Here is a 16,761-nt window from a genome sequence, read left to right as displayed (position 1 = left end):
GTAAGCTATGATTAGCGATGCTAGCCCTGGCACAAGTCACGCACCGCGCAGACACGGTAAACATCTCAATTTGTCTAAAGTAATTATGACCAAAATGGTAAAAGGTATCACGCTGAAATGTTCTAAAACCTTGTGTGTTCATTTTTGATAATTCCAATGTGTTCACATAGTATTTATTACACAAATGTAACAAGCTACTTCTCCATTGCAGATCATGTCTTGAGTCCTCACTCAATCGATCAGTATAATAAGTAAATAAAACACGGAAGGGCATTTGACATTTTGTCTTGCATGAATGTTTTTGAGTTAGAGTGTTTTTGGGAGAATATTTCAGACGCTGGCGTGCGCTAAAAAGCACAGGTTGGGCTTCCCACTGATGCCTCAGTCACGAAGTTTCTACTCGACAGGTAAAGGAAAGTAGGCTTGTATGAGCCATGCCGACAGCAACTTGTAAACAGAGCGTGCACGAGGAGAACTAGGCTCGTGCATGCTCTCTCGTGCACAAGTTTAATAGGCGTTCCCTCTCGGGAGCAGGTAGAGTGTTGCGCATGTGCATTTTTTCAAAAAGTGGAGAGGGCGGTTCTTTTCTAAAATTCGGGAAAATCCTCCGCTATACCTTTAACAGTGACAAGTGTATCATCAAACAGCAGAGCATATCCTTTTTTGGCAACCTGTAAACAGACAAAGGCATTATACCAGATCCAGCCAAAATCCACAATATACAAAAAAATGCCAACATCACAAAGCAAAGATGACCTTCATCGATTCATGGGCATGTTAAACTACCTGCCACCCTACATACCAAAGTTTGCTGATTAAGCCCACAATCTGAGAGGATTGCTGAAAAGTGACTCACAATGGATATGGGACACTGATTATCAAATGTTTCGATGACCTAAAGACAACAGTGACTGTTGATGCTTGCTTAAAGTATTACAATCCAGCCACCCTCACACTTGAGGTATATGCATCACACAGAGAGGCATAGGTGTAGCACTGGTGCAAGACAACAGGCCCATTGCTTTCAGTTCAAAGACACTAACTGAATGTCAATCAAGATACAGCAACATTAAAAGAGAAATACTTGCTAATGTGTATCTGGGTATGCAGCGATATCACACATAGCCTACTTACACAGAATTTAAAGGATACAGAATTTGAAGACCCTGAGCATCTTACGATTGGAATTGTAAACTTCTCCCCAAACAAACAGGAGATTCTTTTTAACGTTGATCTCCTCACCTGAAATAGACGCCTGAAAAGATTGACTGGACCCTAAACAACACATTGCGAGTTCATGTTTTCCAGCAGAAACCGTCAAGCAACCTAGCGTTTTAGCGAATCAGCGCGCAGTATTCAGGTCAGGTGACAAGGCTACTTGTCATTTCAGAAAGGCTCGCTAGTTGACAGGAGTTTCGTGAAAGCTGATAGAAAGTGATCGAGGATGTTGATTTCAACGAACTTGATGAACCCGTGATATGTTATTCGGGGCATAAAGGGAAAAATAAATGCTGAGACTTTTTCACGGAACTTTGCTAAAGCAGCATGTTACAGTGGTGAGGGAAAAGCTCGTATTGCGTGAAATCAAAACAAAGTTTGTCAGGCGTCTATGTCAGCTGAGGAGATTAACGTTACAAAGATTAAACAAGTGTTTTTATTATATATCATAGCAATTATTTGGCTTTGTTTAACTCTGAAACATGAAATGTGGAGTTATCTGCTTTTGCCAGAAAAAGACTGTTAAGAGTTATCTGCTTTTACTTAAAAAATATAATAATAATAATAATAATAATAATAAATATATAAAAAACATAACCTACTTTCAATGAACTTTGATTTTGTAAGTTACCTGTATTTTTTTTTAGTTTTTATTACTTAATCAAAACAACCCAGCTGCAGTTTGATTGATATTACTTGGAATGCACAATAAAAAAATTGGAAAATTAACAAGAGCGAGTGATCTGTTTTTGCAAATGAACTCATGTTATATATTTTGGTTGCATTTGTGAGTTAATAAAAATATAACTTGGTGTAAACTTGGCACATTATATCTAAATATCGATAAATCAGTCGATATAGCCCTGAATCGAATTGCAGAATTTGAGATATCGGCACATGCTGGCAGAGAGAATCAATCTCGTATTGTATCGTGATGAACTGTCCGATTTACACTCCTACTGGACATTAGTACCTACTTACCGTGGACAGGTATTCCAAGTACCCATTGGTTGATGAAATGCCCATACCTGTAAGTAGCCATGCAGTTGCGCAAAAATGCAAAGTTACATGTCTTTATTTGGTCGACCAGATGAAATAATGACATAACGGATCAGAGTACAGGGGACAACCTTTCAGGAAAGTTCACCACACTACCCAAAAAGCAATGGATTTATTGAAAGACGTGAGACGCATCAAATCTATCATCAAAAAAACAATACAGCACAAAGGAGATGTACAAGTGGCCCTGATGCAGGTGCGAGCGACGCCCATTGACAGTGATTTATCATCCCCTGCAGAATTACTCCTTGGCAGACCTATCACCACACTCCTACCAACTCATGCAGATCCAGGCAAACAGGAACACAGACAGCACCTGGAAAAAAGGACTACAAGGGTGAACACACATCATGATCAATGTAGTGGTAAAGACTTACCACCATTGTTTCGTGGACAGTGTGTAGGAGTGCTGGACAAGGCGAGGAAAACATGGCACCCAGGGACTATTGTGGAAAAATGCAGGGAGCCAAGAAGTTCATTGATCCAAACACCAAATGGAAACATAACCAGACGTACTAGGAGCCAACTTACACACACAGAAAAATGGTACAATTCGCTGAAACACCCAAAAGAGATGTGGCTGAACAAAGCCACAATCCAGTTGAAAACAAAGTCACACAACCTCTTGAAACAAAAACTGACAACACAGGCACTGAGACAACAAGACCAACATGCACAAGGTCTGGACGGGTCACAATCAAACCAGCGCAATACAAGGACAATGTGTAAAGGACTAAAAAGAATACCAAATATGGACTGAATGCTTATTTTTGCACACGGAACCACCAAATGGGCTGTTATTGTTCATTATTGTTATAATGTGCACCCTGTTGGGGAAAAAAGCGTGACTTTTTTTAAAAAGTAAAAAAAAGAAAGAAGCAATCTTGTTGTCTTGGTTGTCTGAGATGTTTACACACTTATGCAACAGGAGGGATGTTGTGATATGTAATACATGTGTACATAATACGCTATGGGCGTGTACCGGAAATTAACGTCATTTTGAATCCCTAGTCAAGATGTTCTTATCCACCTGCGCTGCTGTCAAAAAATACTTCAGGGTGCAGCAAGGATTTGACACGTGAATCCATAACTTGTCTAAAAAAAAAAAAAAAGACTCAAAACTACTTTACACTTATTCATGTTCCAAAAACATGAATTCTAGCCTTTTTCTACGATCAAAAGATTATCTAGCACCAACCCTTCCTTTTCTTCCTTATTCTTCAAAATTGTTATGCATACATAAAACACGTATAAAACTAGTCAGTCAAAAAAAAAAAAAAAACACTTATAATAAGAGATTATGCTTTTTGATAAGGAGAAATATTACAAAATTATTAATGTTGTCATGGCTCTTAACAATGAGGATTTTTTTCACGTCTAGAAACACGAATAAAAAGATATTTAACTGTTACAGGATGATTGACATTGTATGGTGACAGAGGCATCTAATTTTTCTTTATAAAGAGAGTACATAGGCCTACTTTTATGGGACATAGCATCAATCAAATCAACAAGTTCCTGGCAAGGAAATTGTAAATGTGCATGAATGGCATATGCCTCTAGCCTATGTTACATGCGCATATATGCCATATAAACAGCATAGAAACCATAAAATAATTAGACCACCATTTACTTGCATCGAACAACTCTTTTGGTATTTTTATAATTAGTATTAATATAAGTGTTACATTTAATTTATTGCCTCACTTTAATATGTGAATTATATCATCAGAAAACTGAACATTTAGCGTTGTCAGGCTTTTATTTGTGCTAAAACAACAGCACTGCACTCAGGTATTTGGCTGCTATAAATTTAACCTACCACAAGATGGCGCTGTTTTCGACACTCATGATGCTTCGAATCTTTTCCCGGAACAATCAAGGGAAAGCCTCAGTGCTTCATGAGGCTTAATTTGCCCATCCCTACTGGAGACTGAAGATAATCAAAGACAGAATTGTAACTGGCCAATGTCACAGTAAGGTAGTCAGGTAAGTAGCTTGGTATGGATCAACAGGTAAGCAAACACATGCTAGTGTGTCCAACGAGACCAGACAATGTAGGTATGCAAGGTGAGTGCTTATGTGTGTGTGTTGAGGTGATAATCAGTGGTAGGTGTGGTGATGGCTGACTGAGTGCAGGTGGGAACCAGAAATGATGCTGGGAAATGTAGTTCTGTGGTGACTGGACTTGTGACTGAGGATTGTGACTGGAGATTGTAACAATACTCCCCCCTCCCGGAAGGTGAGGAAAAATAAGTAGAGTTATTTTCTCTGCTGTACGGATATCCATCCTTTAATTTAATGATGAACATCCTTCTGTAGGTGGATGCAAGCTTGTGCCACAGACACAAATGACAAAAAACGTGTGAGGAAACACATATGCCAGTAAAATGTATCGCTGGTTAAACTGAGCCGACCCTATATATCTCTCATCTAAGCACACTTTTATCATTATTTTTGTTTATTAGACGTTTCTTTGAGTTTGTGGAAGCTCTGACACAGTGAAACACCTTGTATACTTTCAAGGAAAATGATGCAGGAATTTATGCAGAAATATACTCATGACAAACTTGGTTGTGTGTCTTAGGATGTGTGAAGTTTCTTCATATGTATCTTCTGATATTTGTCCCCATGTCTGGAACAGTTCAATCTTTCTGGGACTTCAAAGCTGAGATGTTGCTGTTGGGTCAATCACCTCCCACAGAGTCTTTTGTCTCCACCACTTCACCAGAATAATGGATAACAGCATAGTCAGTGGTCAGCGAGGAGATACCCCTGATTTCTTCCGACTCTGGTTGGATGTTTCTGAAGTCAATGGAGGCGTAATGCAGGGATTCTTGACGATTCAGTGTGGCATCTTCAGCGGGTGACAGCATGAAATGATTGGCATAAACAGACTCACTCTCGTCTTCTTGTTGAATAGCCTAAAAGATTAATGCAGTATGGAATTTGGGGTGAATTGCTGTGGTGTATTCTGCCTTTAAAATAAAGATCAGTTCTTGGAGTGTAATGCACAAGTTCTATCAACCACTTTTATGATTCTTCTGTGGTGCTTTTTGTTATTTTGGAGTATGATATCCCCAGTCCTTGCTCACTTGCATTATATATAAAGAAAGTAATAAAGAATAAAGAAGTAAAATAAGGGCTTGAAACCACAAAATTGTAGTTTTTGAGTGAACTGCTGTAAACGTTTAAAATGATGGAATATTTACCAGCACTGTTGTGTGTTAAGGTGCAATATTTTAATGAATAGTATGTTTTTTTGGTAGTACTCACCCTATCAGTCATAATGATTCCAGTAGTAACTTCTTGGTTTGTCTGTGAGGATCTGCTGTTTTCTCTGCTGAAATTTTTTTTTCCATGATTAAAAAAGCTATACAGCCTGGATTCAAATTTATGACTTGCATTGTACAAATGTCATGGGGGTCACTGTCCCAAAAGAAACCCCAGCTGGTCGAGAAGGACCTCAACATGTGGTTTGTATTATCTTGGCTTTTTTACTACACCACTGAGATGCAAGACTGCACTAGTTGTGTTTTAATGAAACTAGCACATAAGTCTGTAGTGTGAAAGACGTAGCGCCAATTTTAGTTATCCCAGATTAAGTGACTAATTTACAACATTGATGTGGATGATGACAAATATTAGGAGTTAAACAATCAGAATCAAGTATTCCAGAGAGCATGATACCTAACAAATATGTTGTACGCACCGTGCACAATATATAATGATACACAACATCATCATCAGGGAACCCCCAACAGCAACTCCAATTGAGATGGAGAAAAGATGAGCATCTTGTGAGCAATAAAAAAAAATAAAAAAAATGTATATATGCATTTGGCAGACAATTTTATTGTGATTTATGTTAGTGTGTATTTGAGTTTACCTATTTTTGGAGGGAAGGGATTAAGTTTAAACTGTTTTCTTGCAGTGTCATGAGTGTTGTTACCGACACACTGCAGAGTGTATGTGTGTGAGAGTGACTGATGTAGAGTGATGGAGCTCCTCAAGCCTGTGCTGTTCAATCGCTCTTCACTGATGAACGTGTTTGAAGAGTTACTGACAGGACGTCCAGACAGATGCCACTCCAGTTCAGGAGAGGGATTCCCATCAACCTCACAGAAACACACAGTTGCATCAGTTCCGTTACAGCTGGAGGAGGGAGAGATTTTAGGGGCATCTGAAAGAAAAGAAAAAAAAGAGAATGATATCATACGTATGGATTTACGATCGTCTTATGGAGGAGAAAAGAACTGATGCCACAAAAACATCCTACACTGAACATGTAATGTGATGTTGTCCTGTGCTGTTTTGTTCTTGTCCTGTAGCTGGTAGGTTATAGTGCAGGTGAAAGTGACTCTGTGGTGACGGTGAGTAGCAGTGAAGTTCAGATCAGATATGAGGGGCTCCTGTTGTCTGCTGCTCTCACTGAGGGGGATTCTGGGAGTGAAGCTCCATGTGAGAGTTGGTGGAGGAGAGGAGCAGAGAGTCTCAGCAGAGCAGCGCAGACTCACAGAGCTCCCCTCCAACACCTCCTGATCCTCATACAGCTTCACTGTGGGTTTGGGGGGAGACTCTGAAATACACCCAAATACAAGATTAAGTACACTGACAATAATGGCATGACAAATGCATTTAAAATATTAATTTAACACATTTATTTATATAAAAATATAAATATAAAAATCACTCACCAATGACATTTACAGCGGATGTGTCTTTGTAGGTGTATTTCAGATCACCACTCTCAATCCTGAAGTAATATTTGCCATTATGATTTGAACTAACATTAGAAAAGATAGTAGTGCAGTTCTTCTCATGTAGTTTTCCAGTTATGTTCCCTTTAAAGTGTTTAGAATTGGAAACTCTGGAGTTAAACACTTGATTTTTAGCCACATTAGTTCCATCTTTGAGCCAAACTCCTATAGCAGCACTCTCAGTGAGGTCTTTGTCATATTTATCCGGAATCTCAAATGTGCACTTTATAATCACACAGGATCCACTGAGAGCTTCAATCTTCTCTGGCAAACTGACGCCATAATTTCTACAGCAAACACCTAATAACACACAACACAAACTGTTAAAGCACACAAACAAATGTACAAGTACATTTCCAGCCATAAACACAAACCCTTTATTGACTATACTTTTCAGTTTACAAATAGACCTAAAATTATTATTATTTTTATTATATTGCATTAAAAGCAGAGGAGAAAATCAATAAAAAGCCTATGTGGATTGATGACGATAGATGCTTTAGTGACTGAATCAACACCAGAATAATAATATGGCAAAAAGAATACTTGATTTTAAATAAAATGTAACATATTTGATGTTCAACTTTCTTTATTTTTACATATGAATTTGGTCTTTACTATACAGCTTGTATTTAAGTAAAGTAATCAGATTGTTACTTTGCATCATGTTACATGTAACACAACAGACCTCTAAACAGGGGTGTAAAAATATTGTAGTGAGAAACTGTACTGAAGTTAAAGTATGATTCTGTGTATTTTTAATAACTCAATTAAAAGTCACCCTATGGCCCTAAAGGTGGACACTCTCCACCCCTCAGCTTGCACCTTGAGATACTGCCTATGAATATCACAAACATCAGTGAGGCTAAGGGAGTCCAACACTGACTGGGAACAAGACTGACTGACTTAAAGGCCCCTTGAAATCAAAATGTACTTTTTTTAGCTCTTGTAGTATGAATATGTTAGCCTTAATGTTATGAATAAGCTGGTGTTTCAAAACAATGACAAAATTTGCATTTAGGAGATATAAGCATTCAAAACTTACAGTATCTTCCGTTAAAATGGATGACGGATTTTTATGACGTCACCGCGGACTTCAGTTTCTCATCACATCTTCTGACCAATCAAATGCTCCAGAATCTAAAGGTCCCGCCCCCTATGATATAAGTACCACCTGGCCAAAGCGACCGTGGCTGGCTGTACACGCATGCTCAGTATCAGCTGCTCGTGCTCATCCTATGGAGGGATTATTGGGTCAGATTGAAAACTCAGCAAAACATGTCTCAGTTCATTGAACTGTTGTAGTTACTGGAGTAATACTCTGGGATATTGGTTTATTTCGAGTGTGATTGCTCGATAATTGGAACAAACCCTACAGTCCCCTTTTTTTAAAATAAGAATTTATTTAAAAAAAAAATCAAATACACCCATCCGCCAATCGCAAGGGCCCGGCCCTGATTCCCATGCAATGTTGAACAGGTGTGACAGCTCGACTACATCCAGGGCATTCAGTACCTCAGGGTGAATCTTGTCCACCACCAGCTTTTAAACTGATGACCCCCCGATTCCTACAATCCTGCCTCTTCTTCTGAATGATTTCATTCTGCAATATGTTACCCCTCTCTATTTCAGACACAGTTATATTTATAAAACCCAAATTGAACCGTGACCTTCAAGTTTCTCTATAGGTCACCGGTTTCACCTGAATTTTATGTTCCAGCCAGGTGGGACTGTCAGTTGGCAGGTTTCAACAAACCACCATTGATTCAAAGAGCTGATGAGGTAAGAATAAAACTGTTCAACACATTACATAGATTTTAGCAGGGGTTCACTTGAGGGTACATTTTCTGCAGAGTTTAGCTCCAACCCTAATCAAACACACATGAACAAGATAATCAAGGTGTTCAAGATTACTGGAAAGTCACAGTCAGGTGAGTTCGATCAGAGCTAAACCTTAAGTGGACCTCGAGGGCCAGACTTGAGTGTAACACTTTTATAGCTGCTATGATTACATTTTTCTTCTTCTGTGTACCATAGATGAGAATCATACAGGCATCTCTGTGGCAACTTTAATGGAGACAACAAATTAAAACTTAAACTAATAAAAAATAATAATGCTTATTACTCCACACTCTAATTACATTCACAATAAGGCCTGTTGACCAGTAAAGAAACAATGATTTTTGTTTACTCAAGGGAAAGAACAGGTAGACAAACCTTTCAACAGAAAACTGAGAAGAAGAATTTTCTCTGCTGTCCAGATATCCATCCTTTTTTGTAATCCAATGAAGGAAAGAAAAACACACACTCATGCATCTACAAATTGACTTAGTAGTAGTATAGAAACCGTGCTGTATGTACAGAACAGTGACATACTGACTGGCATCAGAACTTCCCTTTTCATTACATCAGTCTAGTTCCTGTAACATCATGAACATACATTTTTTTTTGCACAGAAAAAAATGGTAACATTTTAAAACGTAATATTCCTATTAAATTGGACATTTTAATATGTTGAAAGTTTACCTAATAGGTTTTACTTTGTGTATTTCAAAGTGCACTGTTGAATTCAGAAGGGATGGTGAGAGGGATAATGTATTTGTTATCATTACTATTATTTCATGATGAAAAGAGTGACCAGGATATTCATTAAAAAAAATACCTTTTCTGTTTCAAAGAAGGAAGAACAAACATGGTAAATGGTGACAGAATGTACATATTTGGGTGCATTTAATGCTACGTTTACAATGCAAAACATAAGGTGTTGCGTCACATGCTGAAAGGTATTGCACCACTTTAAGCAACACTGTGACCTGCCCTGTAGTGCTTCTCCATTTTAGGGAAACTATTTCTTTCTGAGAGGCATTTCTACAAGTTACATACTTATGCATACTACTCATCCTTAATAAAATGTATATATATATATATTTTTTTTTTAAACATGGAACAATGTCACAGGATTTTTTTAAGAAAAAAAGAAAAGAAAAAAGAAAAAGAAAAAAAAAAGAAAAAAAAAAGCAGTTGATTAAAAAAAAGAGAATCTTTTAAAAGATGCTACAGGGATGACGTCAAAACCCGGAAAACCAATTCACCACTTGTTCCTTCAAGATTTTTTTTTATGGGTTTTTCAGTTTATGAGTGAAATAAGATCTGTGATAAAACTTGACGATACTTGAACGTTTTGTTGGATAAGGTAAACTGCACACACCCATATCGAAACGCAAGCCTTTGCCAGTCACACAGGGAACGAATGACTTAGAGATGGGCAATATGGCCAAAATCTCAGTTTAAGTAATTTAATTTCAACCTAACTGTATGTTTATTGGGGTGACCACGCATACTTTATCCTGGGCATGGCCGTAAAACATCGTCCGGTCGGGACAAATGACCAGAAACCACATCTTCAACATATCTGATAACTCACAAAAAAATCTGCTTACTCAAAATAACCTGTTGTCCGGGTTTACGTGCAAACCAATTACCCCACAATGCAAGTAAACCACATTTACAAGACTTTATTAATAAATCAGGTTATTTCCCGGTAGTGACGTCAAAACATAATCATTTGCATATCTGACTCAAAGTATTTCATTTGTTATGTCGGTTGTGATGTAAATAAAGCATTAAAAACAGAAGAAGAGTATTGCAACATGTCAACGGGAAACGTACAGCTGAGCTCATATATTACCCTCTCATGAAGTTACAGATGCAGCATTTTTACTGAACCACTTCTTTATCTTCTGCACAAGATGAAAGTAGGCTACTATTATAATTTTTTGGGTTCCAGTAAGTTTTCAATATGTATTTCCTCCTCCCTAACGCTCTCTCTCTCCCTGGATGTGCTTAAATCCATGTTCCTGTCACATTATCACACATGCGCACTTCAATAAGTTGACAGAAAGCAAGTTAACGCATTTATATGCTGGGCGAAATCGGCGTAAGGGGCAAAAATCTAGCTGTGGCGATCGGTTTGTGCTTACAGTAAGCCATTTATGACCTTACTCAAATAAAGCAAATGGGTTAACGCGTTTACATGATCAAGTGCATTGTGGGCTTATTATGCATAATCGGGTTAAGAAGAACGTGCGTGGAATGGCGGGGTAGCGTTTCTCACAAATGACGGAAATTTCCGTCAATGGCGGGGAAAGAGTTAAGAAGACAATAGACAGAAGAGCACATGGCACAAAGAAACAGACATGACAAGCCAGCCAACACAATCACAAGCCATGTGCTCAAAACAAGACAGGAACACCTGAGAGATAGCACACATAGTCTGCAAGATGTCTGTTAAAGATCACTTAATCTGGAAAGCATCTGCTGTTTACTAACATCTGATAGACGTCTTTAAGATGTCCGTTTTAAATACATTCTAAATCTTAAACATCTTAAAGACATTTTCTAAAAGTCTATTTGACATCTGACAGGAAACGTCCTATAGAACTATTGCAGATGAGCAAACACTCTAAAAACATATGTCTTCCAGATGAATGCCAATGAAAACACCAGCCGTGTGCGACATCAACACAAGACAATGAGAAAGCAGGTAGGTTTCTTCAAGCGTCTTAGAGACGTTGCCTCAGTTTTTTCTGTTTCTTCATGTAATCTCAAGGAGATCTCTTTGTGGAGCACCGGCTGTTGTCAGACTCCTTGTGCATAAAAAAATCTCACTCGATTATTACAATTGATGGAAAAAGGAGTGTTTGAAAACTTAAAATGATATTTCCTTCTGACATATACAGCAAAATATATAAATAACTAGCTTAAAACCTTTTTGGGGGGTGAAAATACTAAGGTGCCTTAGACTTTTGCATAGTATTATATACTGTATGTGTATAATATATAAAACTACTATACTACTATATACTTTATAATATATAAAACACACATATTATCTGCTTCTCAGCATCTATTTAGCACACTTTTACTAACTTATAATGTAGGCTAAATTTTGTGGTTACTAAAAGGTTGTGTGTAAATGTTTTTGAAACGTACGGTATAAAGAATAGGTCTATACCTTGTGACTTCCTTTGGGGGGATCAGAATACATTTTTATGCAAAACTTGGTCAGGGTTCACATTATCACCCATGTAAATTTGCAAATATAAACAAAGAAAGATGAATGCATCTTTGAGAATAAAGCCAATGCTGTTATAGTATAACCATAATGCAAAACAGGTGTCAACAGAAAGGAGCCGTTTTCTTGTGTCACATGAGATAAGGAGTTTTACATGGTCGTAATGGAACTGAATATGATCTATGAGTGTAGAGCAATGTTATGTTCATTAAGGACATTCAACGAGCTTGAGTCATATATATGAATGAACTCAGTGACTCATTGGGTCTGCAAATACATTTATAAAAAATAATGAGCAACATGACAGAGACATTATGCATGGATGCAACTGAACTTTTTTTTTTTTTTTTTACAAAAAGTCATTTTTCACATAATCATATTGGGAATGCTATAGGTGTAAGTTGGTATATAGGCTTCTAAATTGTAGTGGTCATTAAAATAAAATGACAAAAATGCATTTTTGGCAGTAAAATCCTACAGTATATGTCAGAGAAACATAAGGGAAAAAAATATGTTTAAAAATTGAAGTCTTACAATTGGGAAATAAAAAAAAAACACTTATTTCTTTTGTTTTTATCTTGCATACATGAATATAAAACCTGAAAGCTATCTACAAGAATGTTTGTGATCTTGTAAAAGAATAAACTTTGGTTTCAAATGTCTATAAAACATACTTTATTATTGCAGAATGTCGCAGTTCTCAATCAAATATGCAAATGCTAACCAAAATAAAAGTAGACAGAATATTCAAGACCCATTTAAAAGGGTGCAAGTGTACAGTAAACAACAACATTTATTTGGAAATAAAATGCACATTGTAAATATGCAGTGCCCCACAAAGAGTGTTTGGACACTTAAAGATTTATGTAAATTGTAACATGACTAAATTATATAACAAAATAACAATAATAAGAATATAATTTTATATAATATAAACTTGAAATAATAACAATTTAAAGAAAGACTGCACAAACACATGATTTTTAATTCCCCAAAATAAGTTTGTGGAGGTTTTAAATGATATATCAATACACACAAAATGAATACAAAAATATTGTGACACTTTGTGATTGTCCAATGTTAGTGGAACATTTTCATATTTAATGAAAATTTGTAATGTAATGTAAACTACACCAGTGGTTACTCTGATATGACAGCTCTGTGAACTTAATTAGGAAATTACTTTAAACTTAAAATCTCATTGACACCATATAAAAATGTGATTAATCATTTGTTGTCTAATGCAATGACAAAATATATATATTTAAGTGTGGCTTCCATGTGCTCTAAAATCCCTATTTGAATGAATTAAGGATTTACATGTTTATAAATATTGTATTTGATGCTTTCTTAGATAGATTCACCTTGCTTTACGTCCATATCTGCACTCCGTCTTGCTTTGTGAGGAACTTGGTAAATGGTATCATTATGTGGCGTTGACGACACTTCTCTGATCTCTGCCTCGCTATCTGCTACGTTTCGACCGCAATATCGGACCACAGCATAGTCCTCAGTAAGCGAAGAGATGCCTCTAATGTCTTTTGACTTGGTGTTGTTAAAGTTAATGGTGGAATAATGTAGAGTTTCTGGATGATTTATTGTGGGGGCTTCAGCTGATAATATAACTTTATTGACATAAAAAGGCTCTTCCCCACTGTCCACTGAATCAGCCTAGTGGATGAACAGAGATGGAGAATCATTAGTAGAGAGCTTTTATGAAAAAATAAACTTGGAGAGAGTAACTGTACGTAAAAGTGTTCTGGTGTACATGAGTTTGACATGTTTGGGAATGAATAGAATGAATAGAATGAATAGAATGTGTGTTTGATATACTGTAACATACCACATCAGTCTGAATGAGTCCAGTTTTATCTCCCCTTTGAGTCCTGCAGCATCTACAGAAATAATCCATAATTAAAAACATAACTGCTTGCACCACATTCATTAGACATTTTTATTGTTCGGAGGTTGCTCTTTCATAGCTCAGGAGACTTAAAGGGAAAGGTCACCCAAAAATGAAATTACTCACCCTCATGTCGTTCCAAACCCGTATGACTTTCTATCATCTTCGGAATCTTTTTGATGAAATCTGAGACCTTTCTGTCCCTCCATTGGCAGCTACATGCAACTACCACTTTGACGCTTCAAAAAGCTCATAAACAGATCGTAAAACTAATCCATATGAATTGAGCGGTTTAGTTTACATTTTCTGAAGAGACTTGATTGCTTTATATGATGAACAGATTCAATGTGGGCTTTTATTTACATATAAACAACCAAACCTGCTTGACGTGCTAGAACAAACCTCTTGCAGAAGCTCAAACATACTGCGTAACATGAAAATTAACCTCATTGGTTCTTGCAGAAGCTGAAACATGCAGCGTAACACGAGAATGAACCTCATTGGTTCTTGCGGAAGATCAAACATGCTGCGTAACACGAGAATGAACCTCATTGGTTCTTGCGGAAGCTCAAACATACTGCGTAACACGAGAATGAACCTCATTGGTTCTTGCAGAAGCTGAAACATACTGCGTAACATGAGAATGAACCTCATTGGTTCTTGCAGAAGCTGAAACATGCAGCGTTACACGAGAATGAACCTCATTGGTTCTTGCGGAAGCTCAAACATACTGCATAACACGAGAATTAACCTCATTGGTTCTTGCAGAAGCTGAAACATACTGCGTAACATGAGAATGAACCTCATTGGTTCTTGCAGAAGCTGAAACATGCAGCGTTACACGAGAATGAACCTCATTGGTTCTTGCGGAAGCTCAAACATACTGCGTAACACGAGAATTAACCTCATTGGTTCTTGCAGAAGCTGAAACATACTGCGTAACATGAGAATGAACCTCATTGGTTCTTGCAGAAGCTGAAACATGCAGCGTTACACGAGAATGAACCTCATTGGTTCTTGCGGAAGCTCAAACATACTGCGTAACACGAGAATTAACCTCATTGGTTCTTGCAGAAGCTCAAACATGCTGCGTAACATGAGAATGAACCTCATTGGTTCTTGCAGAAGCTGAAACATGCAGCGTTACACGAGAATGAACCTCATTGGTTCTTGCGGAAGCTCAAACATACTGCATAACACGAGAATTAACCTCATTGGTTCTTGCAGAAGCTGAAACATACTGCGTAACATGAGAATGAACCTCATTGGTTCTTGCAGAAGCTGAAACATGCAGCGTTACACGAGAATGAACCTCATTGGTTCTTGCGGAAGCTCAAACATACTGCGTAACACGAGAATTAACCTCATTGGTTCTTGCAGAAGCTGAAACATACTGCGTAACATGAGAATGAACCTCATTGGTTCTTGCAGAAGCTGAAACATGCAGCGTTACACGAGAATGAACCTCATTGGTTCTTTGCGGAAGCTCAAACGTGCTGCGTAACACGAGAATTAACCTCATTGGTTCTTGCAGAAGCTGAAACATACTGCGTAACATGAGAATGAACCTCATTGGTTCTTGCAGAAGCTGAAACATGCAGCGTTACACGAGAATGAACCTCATTGGTTCTTGCGGAAGCTCAAACATACTGCGTAACACGAGAATTAACCTCATTGGTTCTTGCAGAAGCTGAAACATACTGCGTAACATGAGAATGAACCTCATTGGTTCTTGCAGAAGCTGAAACATGCAGCGTAACACGAGAATGAACCTCATTGGTTCTTGCAGAAGCTGAAACATGCAGCGTAACACAAAAATGAACCACATTGGTTCTTGCAGAAGCTGAAACATGCAGCGTAACACGAGAATGAACCTCATTGGTTCTTGCAGAAGCTGAAACATGCAGCGTTACACGAGAATGAACCTCATTGGTTCTTTGCGGAAGCTCAAACGTGCTGCGTAACACGAGAATGAACCTCACTGGTTTTCACACATCAAGTGAACATGCTTCAGCTTCCGTTGATTGATGTTTATGTGAATAAAAGCCTAAATTAAATCTGTTCATCATATAAAGCAATCAAGTCTTCAGAATATTTGGACTAAACCGCTCAATTCATATGTACAGTGGGTACGGAAAGTATTCAGACCCCCTTACATTTTTCACTCTTTGTTATATTCCAGCCATTTGCTAAAATCATTTAAGTTCTTTTTTTTTCTGGCTGGGCCATTCAAGAACAGTCACAGAGTTGTTGTGAAGCCACTCCTTCGTTATTTTAGCTGTGTGCTTAGGGTCATTGTCTTGTTGGAAGGTGAACCTTGGGCCCAGTCTGAGGTCCAGAGCACTCTGGAGAAGGTTTTCGTCCAGGATATCCCTGTACTTGGCCGCATTCATCTTTCCCTCGATTGCAACCAGTCGTCCTGTCCCTGCAGCTGAAAAACACCCCCACAGCATGATGCTGCCACCACCATGCTTCACTGTTGAGACTGTATTGGACAGGTGATGAGCAGTGCCTGGTTTCTCCACACATACCGCTTAGAATTAAGGCCAAAAAGTTCTATCTTGGTCTCATCAGACCAGAGAATCTTATTCATCACCATCTTGGAGTCCTTCAGGTGTGCTTTCATGTGTCTTGCACTGAGGAGAGGCTTCCGTCGGGCCACTCTGCCATAAAGCCCCAACTGGTGGATGGCTGCAGTGATGGTTGACTCACTACAACTTTCTCCCATCTCCTCGACTGCATCTCTG

The 16,761-nt window shown here is 38.0% G+C and overlaps 2 protein-coding genes across 2 annotated transcripts in view; both read right to left on the bottom strand.

Annotated features, from left to right (window-relative positions):
• The window catches only part of LOC311289775 (myelin-associated glycoprotein-like), a gene marked incomplete at both ends in the record, with an annotated part of 37,148 nt that extends 34,904 nt beyond the window's left edge, over positions 1–2,244 (bottom strand). The window contains 2 exons of the mRNA XM_084408023.1: positions 617–671; positions 2,200–2,244. Of these exons, the coding sequence (XP_084264149.1) occupies positions 617–671; positions 2,200–2,244 (100 nt within the window). The remainder of the gene's footprint in view (positions 1–616; positions 672–2,199) is intronic.
• Positions 2,245–2,335: 91 nt separating this feature from the next.
• The window catches only part of LOC311289774 (hemicentin-1-like), a gene marked incomplete at its 5' end in the record, with an annotated part of 39,027 nt that continues 24,601 nt past the window's right edge, over positions 2,336–16,761 (bottom strand). The window contains 6 exons of the mRNA XM_084408022.1: positions 2,336–5,201; positions 5,554–5,620; positions 5,990–6,074; positions 6,167–6,460; positions 6,557–6,856; positions 6,975–7,337. Of these exons, the coding sequence (XP_084264148.1) occupies positions 4,965–5,201; positions 5,554–5,620; positions 5,990–6,074; positions 6,167–6,460; positions 6,557–6,856; positions 6,975–7,337 (1,346 nt within the window). The 3' untranslated portion in view covers positions 2,336–4,964. The remainder of the gene's footprint in view (positions 5,202–5,553; positions 5,621–5,989; positions 6,075–6,166; positions 6,461–6,556; positions 6,857–6,974; positions 7,338–16,761) is intronic.

Source organism: Rutilus rutilus (assembly GCF_951802725.1).
Source record: "Rutilus rutilus genome assembly, chromosome: 4".
Lineage (NCBI taxonomy): Eukaryota > Metazoa > Chordata > Actinopteri > Cypriniformes > Leuciscidae > Rutilus > Rutilus rutilus.
The sequence above is the reverse complement of the archived record's forward strand: the minus strand, read 5'-3'. Positions and strand labels throughout refer to the sequence as shown.